The sequence below is a fragment of the Pelodiscus sinensis genome, chromosome 8 (assembly GCF_052426305.1).
Source record: "Pelodiscus sinensis isolate ZL-2025 chromosome 8, ASM5242630v1, whole genome shotgun sequence".
In the NCBI taxonomy this organism is placed as follows: Eukaryota; Metazoa; Chordata; order Testudines; family Trionychidae; genus Pelodiscus; species Pelodiscus sinensis.
In genome coordinates, this window is record NC_143059.1 from 44,577,469 (window position 1) to 44,591,085 (window position 13,617).

The following is a 13,617-nucleotide window of genomic DNA, read 5'->3' on the forward strand; positions in this document are numbered from 1 at the left end:
AAAGAAGAAAACTTTGCTATTATGACTCTGATGTTATTTGAGGCTTAGTCCTATATGGAGTGGAGCACTCTGGTTCAGATTCAGTGTAGCTGTACTTACTTTAAACAGGGGATCAGAAGCATATACTCACAATGTGGCCATAGCCATTAAACTTTGTTATGGTTATTTATCTTATATACTGATATAATTCGCAATAACAGCTTTATCCCTTGATTCCAATATATAAGTAATCTTCAGTAACTGGCATCCTCCTCCTGCAGTTGATGCTAAATGCTGTAAGCTTTATAAGTTATCTTTATTACTGGTTGTACCTCCCTCATCTGATACCCTCAGGACCTGACCAGTCCTGAAGGAGATTTGCTGGATCCGGGGAGGTTCCTCCGAACATGGCCCCTACTGCCCTGGCTAAAGCTCCAGCCCAGACCTCCTGCTGCCTGAGTGGCCGTGGCATGCAGGGGCTCGATGGCTGCCGATGGGGCCAGACCTGTGTGGCCAGGGCCGCCTCCCCTGAGCTCTGCGGCCAGGGTCAGAGCTCCACGGCTGCCACTGCCAGCCCCTGAGCTCCGCAGCCGGGGCTGAAGTGCCACAGCTGCCACTGCCTCATGGGGCCAGAGCTCCCTCTTTCCCCCCGCTGCTTCCCAGGACAAGAGACAGAACTTCCTGCTGCATCATTTGCTCCTCCATTATCTCGCCCAAAACAGGGCTCCCCCCCCCCCCCGGCCACTCCTGCCCTGCTGTCCAAACTCCTTATACCTGGGCTCTGTGGTCCTGTACCTAGAGAATCCCAATTAAGGGAGGTACAACCTGTAGTAATAAAATTGACCCTAAATTTAGTAATAATGAAATAATTTTTACCTGGTTTTTAAGTCTATATTATAATGTAGGATATTATTAATTAACCTGAAATTTCAGGCTGAATCTAGCATTTAAAAAATAAATCTCTTAAAGAGTTTTCATATGTGATTATTTTTACAATAGAATAAGTCTTTGGGCAGATTTGGCAAAAGTTGCACGGAAACAAGGAGTATGGGATGTGTGCCGGGCAGCATGCAGATTCTGTCTCTTGTATGATGATACTCAGGTGAGGAAGGTACCACAGTCTAAAAAATGTAAGTCAACTCATTACTTGCATTACTACTTTGCTTAATTGATGTTTTAAAAATATTTTTAAATGTCACTCTGTGTTATACACTGTCAATCAATTGCTGATATTTTACATTTGTTTTAACCCTAGAGGGATGATTTGATTATTAAACAATTTATCACTTCACATCAACAATTTAAAAATTGGAATTTCTATCAGATAATGCTTTATCTACTATTACTGTAACTCCTGGTGTTCCTGTCACTGACGCACCTTCTCTTTTTTTCAATATATTTATTCTGTGCTATGATATCAGTTTATGTACATGATCACCCCATGCATGGGGTTTCAGCAGTACTGAATCTCGGAACATTCAGCATAAAATTGCAGACCTCTGCCACTGAGACCAAAAGAATAATTCCATTAGATGATAATACCAGTAGCTTTTTATCCACTATTACTAGTAGTCTGTTTCATTGTTAGTAGATGTCTCTTTCACAAACAAAGAAGAGAAGCAGATTTTTTTTTTTTAAATAGGTAAATGTGATGGTAAAATTCATAGATTTGTCTGGGAAGACTTACCAAGTATCTTTCAATTCTTTTCTTTTCAAATCAATGATGTCCTTTTAAAAGTGAATTTTTAATCCTGGTTATTTTTCCATTATGTGGACAATTGTGTATTTAAAAAAACAGATAGTCTATTTCTCTCAAATTTCAGATAGAACTCCAGCAATGGCAACTGTATACCTTAATTAAGTGTAGTATATACTTTAAAAGTTTTCATTTCTAACCCATTTGATTTTTAATTGAAAAGCTGTTTGAGCATGAGTAATTTTATTAGGAATGCATAATAGAGAAGCTTGGCACAAAGCAGTCCTATTTGAGGAATGTATTTTATATAGATCCATGCAGGTGTGTTAATGGCAATTTTCAGACATGTAATCTTTTAAAATTAGTTGAACGGCCATGTCCTTTTTACAAATTAATGCCATCAGTAATGTTTCTTACGTTTTTAGGATATAATAAAAGTGCAGTTTGAACATTCTGAACCAAGCACATTTTATTTGCACAGCTGTTCCTTATTCTTGTTAAATCTCCAATGTTACATTATGTTAAAATCAAGACAATTTATGTTACAGTAAGATCATTTGTTATTTCTAATAATTGAACTAAAAACAGGATCACAGGGTCTCAATGTGCACTTTCCTCCTCATGCCACATGTACATTTAGAAACCTGCTTTTATACTCCCAAACAAGGTTTATCCCGGAGCACCATTAAAATATTAGGGAAGCACTATTTCTTGTGCTACAACATGAAGTCAGGGCAATTGGAAAAGGGTCACCCTACTTCGTCCAAATTCATGTTTATCCTTTCTTTAATGTTTGTTTGTGTTTCAGGGGGATAATTATAGGTAAAAATACAAATATACAGTTAAGCTTAATAATAATAAATTAATACTTAGGCCTTGTATGGGAGTTTTCATCAGTAAATCTACAGATTCTAATTAAAGTTATAGAGGTAAATTTTAGAAAAAGGAAGTAACATAGGAATAATTGGTAAAATATTTTATACAGTTTGATCAAATAACTGTTACAGTGCCAGGTAATCTACGGAATTATGCCAGTTATTACCCATTGGCTACGTCTACACTGCAGAACTATTTCAGGATCCTGGAAATATCTCGAATTAGCTATTCCATGTCTTTGGAGAAAGCCTGTTATTGCAAAATATAATGGGCTCACTATTCCGACGTCTCTATAAACCTCGTTCCACAGGGAGTAAGGGGCGTTTTGGAATAGAGCTCTATTTCGAAATTTTAAAATAAGCTATTTTGAAATTAACTTGAAATGAGCTACACAATTTACATAACTCAAATTGCATAGCTTATTTCGAGCTTTGGGTGCAGTGTAGATGCACTTGTAGAGAACTTGGTGGAATAACTTGTTTGTTACACAGTTAGCAGTGCTGTAAAAGAATAATATTTGGTAAAATTAATCAGTTGTTAGGCAAGTAGTAGGTTATGAAGCATGTTTTCCAGGATATAAATGAAATGTATATGGTTTTATTATTCATTTAATTGTTCGTAGAATATTTAGTTAAAGCTGATTGTTGTTCAGTTGGGAGGTTTGTATATGGATTAGAATTGTTTTATACATGTACATTCAAATAATTTGTGTCTTTTACACAAACGGTATAACATAGCCTGTAAACTGGAATTTATTTTCTTGGAGTTCTGTTATTTTAATGCAGGAATGTAACATGCTGGTCTTGTGTTTCTGGTAAACAGCATCCCAAGAAATAAGTACTGAGTTAGTCTGAAATAAGAATATTTTATTGTTGAGAATAATCACCAAAGAGGATGGTCTCTTTTTATCTGGTGTGGCAAGGGCCTCTCATTCCTTGGCTGGTGTTTGGGTCGACTGCCTTCCCCTCTTTGCCAGAGTATGGGTTTATAGCTGGTTTCTAGGGTAGGGAGCCCAGCCAGTCCTTCTGAGACTCCACACCCCTGCTGTCTCTAGCTGTAATATAGTTGGTACTTCATATGTCTCTAACACTTGCGTGCTTGCTCTCTGTCTCTCTGGGTATGTCTACACTACAGCGTTATTTCTAAATATCTTATTTTGAAATAATGTGTCTACATACAAAATGCATTTCGAAATAGTGTTTTGCTATTTTGAAATAGTGCATCCATGCTAATTGGACACTGAATCGCATTTAAGGCCAGCTGAAACCAGTTCCAGCAGGGCATCAGGTCAGTAGTTGTTTTGCGTTGCTGGTGTCTGAGGCTATCTGAGGCTTGTGCTTAAAGGGGCCCCCCTGGTCAGCCGATTCTCAGGTTTTCCTGCTTGCTTGCCTACTTTGCTGAGGGACAGCAAAGCATTTTTTTTCTTTGATTACTTTGGTTGCCCTGACTCGGGACACCACAACACTTGGCACCAAAAAGACTCTGGTGCTTATTTTGAATGTCTTGCTGCAAGCCTGGCAGCAAGTGCTGGAGACTGCGTGGCAGCTTCTGCGGCAGCCCAGCCCCCAGGTCCTCTTACGGACTCCCTTGGGGGCCTTGGAGGAGCAGCGGCCGGATGCCAGTGTGCCACGCTGCATCTGGCGTCTGGACACCAGCAGTGACTGGTGGGATCACATCATCCTGGAGTGCTGGGGAGACCAACAGTGGACCCAGAACTTCAGGAGGAAGAAGGACACCTTCCTCGAGCTCTGTGAGTGGCTTGCCCCTGCTCTGCGGTGACGGGACACGCACATGAGGCCCACCATTCCCCTCCAGAAGCATGTGGCCATCACCCTCTGGAAGCTCTCCATGCTGGATAGCTACCTATCCATGGCAAACCAGTTTGGCATGGGGAGATCCACCATCGGAGCAGTGCTCATGCAGGTGTGGCAGTCTCCGGTCACTGTAGCGGGGGAGAGGAGGTGCGAGGAGTGGATGGGCTGCCCTAGGGAAAAGAGGGGTGCAAGTCCCCTCTACTGGAGGGTTTGTTCTGTCCCAGCCACACTACAGACTGCCTGCGGTGGCCAGGATTGCAGGGGGTGTTGCTTCTGGGGTAGGGGCACGGGGCAGTAGCGGGGAAGGAGCGCTCTCAGTCACCCTGGCACCCCAGTGACTCTCGGTGGTTTGTGTGTCACTCTGCAAATGGTCAAGGCCATCAATAGAGTGCTGCTCTGCAGAGTCATCCGCCCCACTGATGTGGACACGGTCATCGAGGGGTTTGGTGCTCTGGGCTTCCCCAACTGCAGGGGGGAAGGGACAGTCGACGGGATGCATATCCCCATCCGTGCCCCGGAACACCAGGCCTCCCAGAAAGGATACTTCTCGGTCATCCTGCAGGCTGTGTCTGACCACCGGGGCCAGTTCGTGGACATTAACATGGGCTGGTCGGCAAAGCACACGACGCACGGGTTTACTGCAACTCCTCCGTGTGCCAGAGGCTGCACACTGGGACCTTCTTCCCTGGCTGCCACATCAGGGACGGGGACGTGGACATGCCTGTCTTCCTGGTGGGAGATGTAACCTACCCACTACAACCCTGGCTCATGAAGCCCTACACGGGACACCTCAATCCCTCCCGGCAGGCCTTTAATGCCAGGCTCAGCAGGGCCTGCATTGTGGTGGAGGGGGCTTTAGGCTGGCTGAAGGCCCGATTTTGATGCCGCTTCACCCGACTCGACCTCTCCAAGAAGAATATTCTGCATGTGGTGGCGGCGTGCTGTGTGCTGCACAATTTGTGTGAGCAGAAGGGGGAGGCGTTCCTGCTAGGCTGGATGGCAGAGGCCAACCACTTGGCTGGCCTGTACACGCAGCCCCTCACGGCTGCCAGCCGGGAAGCCCATCGGAGGGGGGGGGGGGCTACTGGTATCCGGGAGGCCCTGCGGAAGAGCTTCCAGATAGAAGAGGAGTGAAGTCTCCCTGGCGTGCCCCACTGGGGCCTTGTGCCTTATTCCACCCTCACCTCCTTCCACTTTCCCCTCCCTAACTCCCCCTCCTGATGTCAAAAACACTTACTGCCAAAAAAACCCCTCTTTATTGACCATAACTGGGGTCAGGAGAAATGAAGGTGGGAGAGAGGAGGGGGAAACCTGGGAGGAGGGAGCTGGAAGGGGGAGGCAAGGGGAGGAAGGGGGAGGAGAAGCTCAGGGTTGGGGGTCTTGCCGGCCCTCCTGTCTCCTAGCACTGCGGGTGCAGGAGCCTCGGCGTCCCTGTGGGGGAGCAGGTATGGGAAGGAGTACGGCATACACATACAGATTGGGAAGCGACGGCCTGGGAATGAGTACGGCAGAAAGGAATCTAGGGGTTATGGTGGACCACAAGTTAAATAGGAGTCAGCAGTGTGATGCTGTTGCAAAGAAAGCGAACATGATTCTGGGATGTATTAACAGGTGTGTTGTGAGCAACACACGCGAAGTCATTCTTCCGCTCTACTCTGCGCTGGTTAGGCCTCAATTGGAGTATTATGACCAGTTCTGGGCACCGCATTTCAAGAAAGATGTGGAAAAATTTGAGAGGGTCCAGAGAAGAGCAACGAGAATGATTAAAGGTCTAGAGAACATGACCTATGAGGAAAGGCTGAAGGAATTGGGTTTGTTTAGTTTAGAAAAGAGAAGATTAAGGGGGGACATGATAGCAGTTTTCAGATATCTAAAAAGGTGTCATAAAGAAGAGGGAGAAAACTTATTCATCTTGGCCTCTGAGGATAGAACAAGAAGCAATGGGCTTAAACTGCAGCAAGGGAGGTTTAGATTGGACATTAGGAAAAAGTTCCTAACTGTCAAGGTGGTCAAACACTGGAATAAATTGCCCAAGGAGGTTGTGGAATCTCCATCTGTGGAGATATTTAAGAGTAGGTTAGATAAATGTCTATCAGGGATGGTCTAGACAGTATTTGGTCCTGCCATGAGGGAAGGGGACTGGACTCGATGACCTCTCGAGGTCCCTTCCAGTCCTAGTATTTTATGATTCTATGGAGGGGGGGGACGGAAGGAAAGAAGAAGTAGGAGGGGGAGGAGGAGTGATATCTGGGGTGGCTACAGGGGCCGGAGCAGCAACAGGCAGCAATCTCTGCACCATGGTCTGCAGGTGGTGGCAGATGGCACGGCCCTGGTCACGGAGCTCCTGCAAGTTTTCCTGCCACAACTGGAGGTCTTCCTGCACCCAGTGCTCCTGGCTGTGGACCTGCCTCTGCAGTAACCCCAGGTGCTGCTGCTGGTATCCCTCCTGGTTCCGGGTGAGCCTGCGGGCCCGGGTGCGGGAGGATGTCCTGGCGGAGTGGTGCACCCTGTAATCACAGCTGGTGCAGCTGTGGAGAAACCAAAGAGGTGGTCAGTTATCCCTGGGGACACAGTGGGTGAGCTCAGCCCCCCTCTGCAAGGTGAAGACAGCAGGTCTCCTCACCTTCATGTCCTGGTATCCCTGGAAGTGTGAGCTGGCCCGGGACTGTACCCATGCCCCTGTGCTGTACATAGTGTGGGTGTGGGGGGGAGGATGTGCCCTCTGCGTAGAGGGGGCTGATAGAGGGAAGGCATTGTATAGTGTCCCTCCCCGGGGTACGGAGCATGTCATGTGCCTTCATACATACATACAAGTGTGTGGGTAACAGGCCAGGGCCCCTGTGTGGCAGTTAGCCGGGGCCACATGCCCCAGCTGGCACAGTACACGCACAGGTTGCTGCGTGATCCCTGCTCAGCAAGGCCCACACGCACGGTCCCTGGGCTCCCTCTTCCTCACATAAGGGGACAGTGATGGCACTCACATGTTGAGCCCTCACCGACCTCGGGAGACAGCAGTGATATTGCTGCTGTGATGCCTCGGGGGTTCAGGGTGGGTGCCCTGCTCCCTCCAGGCTCCTGTGACTCCTGGCCGTTATCCTCCTCCTCCGTGCCCTGCTCAGGGCCCTCTGCCCCAGGGTCGATGACCACCTGGGGGACATGGACCATCCGGCCCCCCAAGATGCGGTCCAGGGCCTCAAAGTAGGGGAAGGAGTCTGGGTCAGCCCCTGGTTGGGAGCTGCTCCCTGTGGCTTGGCATAGGCCTGCCTCAGCTCCTTAATTTTCATGCGCACCTGCTCCTGGTTGCGCATGTGGCCTTTGGTGGCCAGGCTGTCAGCCATCCATCTGTAGATGGCCGCGTTCCTCCATCTAGTGCGGAGATCATGGACATTGGAGGCCTCCCCCCAAACCTCAATCAGGTCCATGGTCTCCGCACTGGACCAGGAAGGCACCCGCCTTTTTGCAGACCCCGGCAGGCTCCTGGGAGCTGCCAGACTGCTCCTGGGGAGCGGTGGAGGGCTGGCTGGTACTGGCTGGCTGGCTCATGCTGGCAACTGGGTCAGGAGCAGCGCTTGCGGGCTCTGGGCTGGCAAGCCTAGAGCTGGCACAGGCCCTGTGGCCAAACTGAGTCTACCCTTTCAAGGGCTCCGGGGTTGGGTGAGGGAAGCAGAGGAGTTTTTTTGGTTTGGCCCAGAGTAGCCACAAGGGCTATGTCTAGACTGCAAGCCTCTTTCGAAAGAGGCTTTTTCGAAAGTATCTTTCGAAAAAGCCTCTTTTGAAAAAGAGCATCTAGACTGCAAGCAGTACTTTAGAAAAAGCAAGCCGCTTTTTCGAAAGAAAGCAGCAAGTGAGTCTGGATGCTCTCTTTTTAAAAAGCCCTGTTGGCATTCAAGAACGCCTTTTTTCGAAAGAGCACTTTCGAAAAAAGGCGTTCTTCCTCGTGAAATGAGGTTTACTGCCGTCGAAAGAAAAGCCGCGTTCTTTCGATTTAATTTCGAAAGAACGCAGCTGCAGTCTAGATGCAGGTGATGTTTTTTCGAAAAAAGGCTACTTTTTTCGAAAAAACCCCTGAGTCTGGACACAGCCAAGGGCACCATGGGAAGCACTGGAGGCCCCCTATTTCGAAATAAGTATCTACACAGCGCTTATTTCGATTTAGCTATTTTGAATTTGGCAGTATTCCTCTTAGAATGAGGTTTACCAAATTTGAAATAAGTGCTTCACTATTTCGAATTTATTTCAAAATAGCGGTTTGCCTGTGGCGAAGCTTTGAAAGTTAATTCGAAATAATGGCTGTTATTTTGAATTAACTTTGATTGTAGACGTACCCTCTCTCTCTCTCTCTCTTTCTGCCTTTCCTTCTCTCCTCTCAATCTCTCCCCCACTTTCTCCCTGGGGAGGCTTTTAAAGGCCTCCAGCAGGCCTCAAGTGGAGTCAGCTGGCCCCAATCTGCCTGGGCCAGGTCCCTCTCAGATCCTCCTAATTGTCCTGCAGTCTTCCACCCATAACTAGCAGGCCTTTTACCCTTTTTGGGCTGCATTTTTCCCACTCTGTAATAGCCCTCTGAACTGACCTTGTCACATTAGAAATTGGTCACAATTCTTCAACTTTACCAACTCACACTTAAAAGTATAAAGCTGATTTAAACCGGTCCTGGTATGAAGTGATTGCCCCTGCTTCTCACTGATTCACCCCTTGACATTTATGGGTTACTGAATACTGCATAGATTATAAAACTAGGAAGGACCACTTTAATCCAAGGGAAAAGAGAAATTGTTTTCTTTTGATTCCTATGAAGTTGACCAATCATCATTCCCCTCCTTTATTTTAATACCATTTGAGGTTTTCTCTTCCATTGCCAGGACGTGATACCTGTGAAACAATGTGAAAATTCAAATATATCCACTCTGATTGGAGCAAATCTTGAAATGTTCACAACGCACAAACTGAGCAACATCTCATTTGTAGTGCTTATAAAACATAACATTGCATGTTAACTAGAGTTGCCAACTGTCCAGTTTTTAATCAGAAGACCTGACTGAAAAGGGATCCTGGTGGCACCAGTCAGCAGCACTAACTGGAGTGTAAAGTCTGGTTGGTGCATGGCTGGCAGGCTCCCTACCTGACTCCACGTGATTCCTAGGAAGTGGAGGATATGGTTGTTTCGGAGGGACAGCCATAGGGGCTCTGCTCTTTGCCCCTGCCACAAATACTGTCTCTGTCATTCACATTGGTCAAAAACTGTGGCCAGTGGGTGCTCTGGTGGGATTCATGCCTGTGAACGGGGACATCTCACAGAGCCCCTTAGCCACCTCGCCCGCTAAAAGCCAGAGGTAAGTGCTACCCAGAGCCTTCACCCCCTGTACTCCAATTTCATGCCCTATCCCTGAGCCCCTTCCTACACTGATTCCCTCATCCTGGGACACCCCTCCTGTACCCCAAACTTCTCATTCCCAGATCCACCCCAGATTTACACCCTCATCTGGAGCCCTCATTCTTTCCATACTCTGAACTCTTTGACCAAGCATGGAGCCCTCAACTTCTTCTGCATCCCATTCCCTTGCTCCAGCCCAGAGCATTCTCCTAAATTGAACCTCACCACAACCTGGAGTCCTATCCCCTCCCACACCTAAACCCCTGCCTCAGTTTGGTGTGAATGAGTGCAGGGTGGGGACAGTGAGTGACAGAGGAATGGGGCATGGAGTAAGTGGGAGTGGGGCTTCGGAGAAGGGACAGCACAGTGGCAGAGCAAAGATGTTCAGTTTTCCACAACCAAAAAGTTAGCAACCCTAATGTTAACCAATCTGAAAAATTAATAAACTATAATGTGTCAGCACCTAAAGATGTCTAACCTACATCACCCAATTGTTGAAGCAAGAAGTGAAAACACAAACAAGCTGTTTTGGTCCACTGTGCTTTCTGTGGTTACAACTACATATTAGACAATCCAGAAATACGAGAAAGGTGTTTGGTGTGACTAGTGAAGACTCTGTAATAGTGTCATTTCCTGACTGCTTTATGCTGTCCGGCTCACACTGCCGTCCATGTAACTGATTTACATACTTGTCTCCTGGCACTGCCTGAAGAGAAGTATTTTCAGTTGCTGTAAGCTGTAATAAATATGAATTTTGAAGGCAGCAATTTTAAATCTGAATTCATTTCTATCTCTTTTATAGATTTTAATTAGGCATTTTTCTTATTTAGAAGTACAGTAAAAAAATCTTTCGGATTTACATACCAACAATAATAAGTGAGGTTTTCTTTTTCTTAGTACAAAAGAAGAAAGCTAGTACAATTGTGATGGATGATAATCGAGGTGGCAGCGTACAAATGGAATCATCCTGGCCCATTAAATCATTCTCTTTTGAAAGAGATTTACTCAGAACATTAGCAGAAATAAGATTCATTAATGCAGAGGTTAGTAAATTGTACAGCTGTCATATTCATTCTTTGTCTTTTCCATCCTTGGCTTTATTTATAGCACCGGTATACATTCAGCTCCAGGAATGATATGTCAGTTAGTAGAGATTGTAAACAATAACCGATGTGTTTGCATAGAAACTTAAAAAAAAAGTTATGTGATGCTCCTATCTAAAAAGTTTACATTCAAAGTATACTAATGTTTTCTCTGTCAGTACCGATGTGTTTTAGTGATTTTATTTCAAATGTTTGACAATTGCCCAAAGCTTTAAAATTTCACTTAGATAAAGTATTTTTTACAGGGATTATGTTAAATTCATTCTGTAGGATCTAAGGAATTAGAAAAACAGTATTTAATGTGTTTTTTGATAAATTGCTATATCCTGCAAGGTATTTGACAAAATTGTGGTGCTAATACTTTTTTGTAGAATGGAGACTGACTTGAGTAGAAGCCAGTCTGTTTTCAATGTGATAAGATTTGATGAAATTGCAGTTTTGTGTATTGATAATATATGAAAATTTTTATATATATATTTCTAGGCGACTATTCATTTGTTAAGACTAGAAGGTATTCAGCTGAATGATCATGCTGTCCTTCCTGAAGACACAAGCCAGCATCCCACAGGATATATTTCCAAACTTCCTGAACAGGATCCAGAATGGATGACATACAGGTGTTTTTCTTTAATCTATTACTAACTCTGGGGTGCTTGGCAAATTCTGTTTGATTATCACACCATGAAGATATTTTCAGAAGTTGTTACTTGTTAAAATAAAACCCATTGTTATCCAAGGCATTGTTATACATTGGTTCAAAGGCACGGATTCTAGTGGGAAAAGAGTAAGGTATTAAAGGGAAAGATTTTAAGAAACCATTTCTGAGTTGGTTTCCTTGTGGAATACCTACTGTTACCTAGGGTTCTTTCAACCCAAAACTCTCGTTAACTTTTACTCTTTGCTAGGTGGTGTCAGGAAATAATTCAGGGGAGACACGGTCGTCTGACCGATAAATGGATGGTACAAACAGGACAACACAAGAGAGCTTTCACTTAAAGTTAAACTTCACTTAGTCTAAAACACTTACAAATATCCACAACAGGTTAGTAAAACACCCCCACCCTCGATAGTTACCGAAGTTGAGTGTGGCTCTCGAGTGACACCGGGCAGGCTTCCGATGGCCAGGCTTCCGTCTGCCGGTGGGAATGAAGATGCGTCCAGATGTGAAGAGTCCTCAAGGAGACCTTGAGGCGTTCCTCCAAGTGTTCCCCAAAATTGTCCCACTAACTCAAACTTTCCTTCCCTATTTATCCATTAGTATTTGTGGCGGGGTCCTCTCCGCCCCTTTCCCTTTTCCCCGTGAAAGCGCTAGCCACCGGCCCGGAGGCCTAGTCTAGTAGCCGCAACAGGCCCTGAGGCCTAGTCCACAGTCACGGCAGGCCCGGAGGCCTAGTCCACAGTCACGGCAGGCCCTGAGGCCTAGTCCAACACTCGCAGCAGGCCCTGAGGCCTAGTCCAGCCTCCGCAACAGGCCCAGAGGCCTAGGCCACAGTCACAGCAGGCCCTGAGGCCTAGTCCACACTCTGAGGGGTTGGGGTAGGGAGGTCCGGGTCCTCCCTCTCCACCGGACCCCAACCCAGGGCCCTTATGGTGGTGGGTGGTTCCCACCACTGGTTCAGTGGGGTGGGGGGTCCTCCCCGAAACATTCTGAGCCCACCGGGCGTTCCCTGCCCCTTGCCCTGGGTTGCTTCCTATCCCAGCCTTGTGGCCGACGGAGGTCCCACCTGGCGAAGCTGGGTTGGCGGCGGCGTCAGCGTCAGCTGGTCCCGTCTCTGGGGCAGCAGCGCAGGGGATGTCTCCTGCAGCGGGGCGGGCAGCCCCCCGGCGTCAGCGTTGGGGGCGTGCTCGCCCCGGAGATTGTAGTAGTAATAGCGGCGGTCCCTCCGGCTCTGAATCTGGCGGCAGGTCCGGCGGCGGGCCTGCAGCTTGGGCCAGAGCTCCTTCCTCCCCGGCGGTCTGCCCCAACTGAGCAGCCCGGCAGTCTTTTATAGTGAGGCTGCACCTCGAGCATGCCCTGTAGGGCTGTGGGGGAGGGACGTGCTCTACCCAATAAGCGGGCTCCTCTCCCTCCTCCTCAGTGCGGGACAGGTTAATCCCGTCACAGTATTACAATAACATGTCACTCAAAAACTTGTTAAGTAAGCACTTTTTGAAGGTTAGGCAAGAGGTTTTCTTCTGATCATCAGTTTCACCAGATGCGTTTTTTAATTTTCAGAGACTTCATGCTTGGGGGTCATGCTGGATATATGTCTTAGGGCATTTAGACAAACTTCCTGTTTTTTTAAATGTATAGCTCAGTTTCTGTTTGCTTTTAAAAATAAACTTGGACTGACACATTGACCGTACAAAATTATAATTTTCTGCAGAAATTTTGGATTCCTGCTGAGTATCTTTGGCCTTGTCTATACAAAGAGATAAGATCGAATTTATTAAGACTGATTTTTTTAGCACCTGATTTTGTCAAGTCTAAGGTGCATGTCCCCACTCTGCGCAAGCATTCCACACAGTTCAAATAGCATATCCCCAGTAGGCTAATGGCCATTGACTTTGAGAGCAATGCATGATGTGTAGCTAACCCACAGTTCCTTCATCCCTTTGCTTTCTGGCTTATGCTTCTTCTAGATTCATAGTTGGAGTGTATATCCTTAAAACTGATTTTATAGTTAAAAGATTTGTTTTATTACTGCATTACCTTGAAGCACTTGGAAAAATCTTATCTTAATTAAAAATGAACCAGGCCACATCTTCACTCCGTGGAAGATTGACATTGCCCCAATC

At 46.5% G+C, this 13,617-nt stretch overlaps 1 protein-coding gene across 7 annotated transcripts in view; it reads left to right on the forward strand.

Annotated features, from left to right (window-relative positions):
* CFAP46 (cilia and flagella associated protein 46) overlaps positions 1-13,617 on the forward strand; it is a 211,320-nt gene that overhangs the window by 43,346 nt on the left and 154,357 nt on the right. For all 7 annotated transcript variants that reach the window (XR_012905646.2, XM_075935219.2, XM_075935218.2 and 4 more), the window contains 3 exons: positions 979-1,109; positions 10,634-10,779; positions 11,323-11,456. Coding sequence is in view for 6 of the 7 variants with exons in the window: in XM_075935219.2 (XP_075791334.2) it covers positions 979-1,109; positions 10,634-10,779; positions 11,323-11,456 (411 nt within the window). In the remaining variant the exon portion in view is untranslated. The remainder of the gene's footprint in view (positions 1-978; positions 1,110-10,633; positions 10,780-11,322; positions 11,457-13,617) is intronic.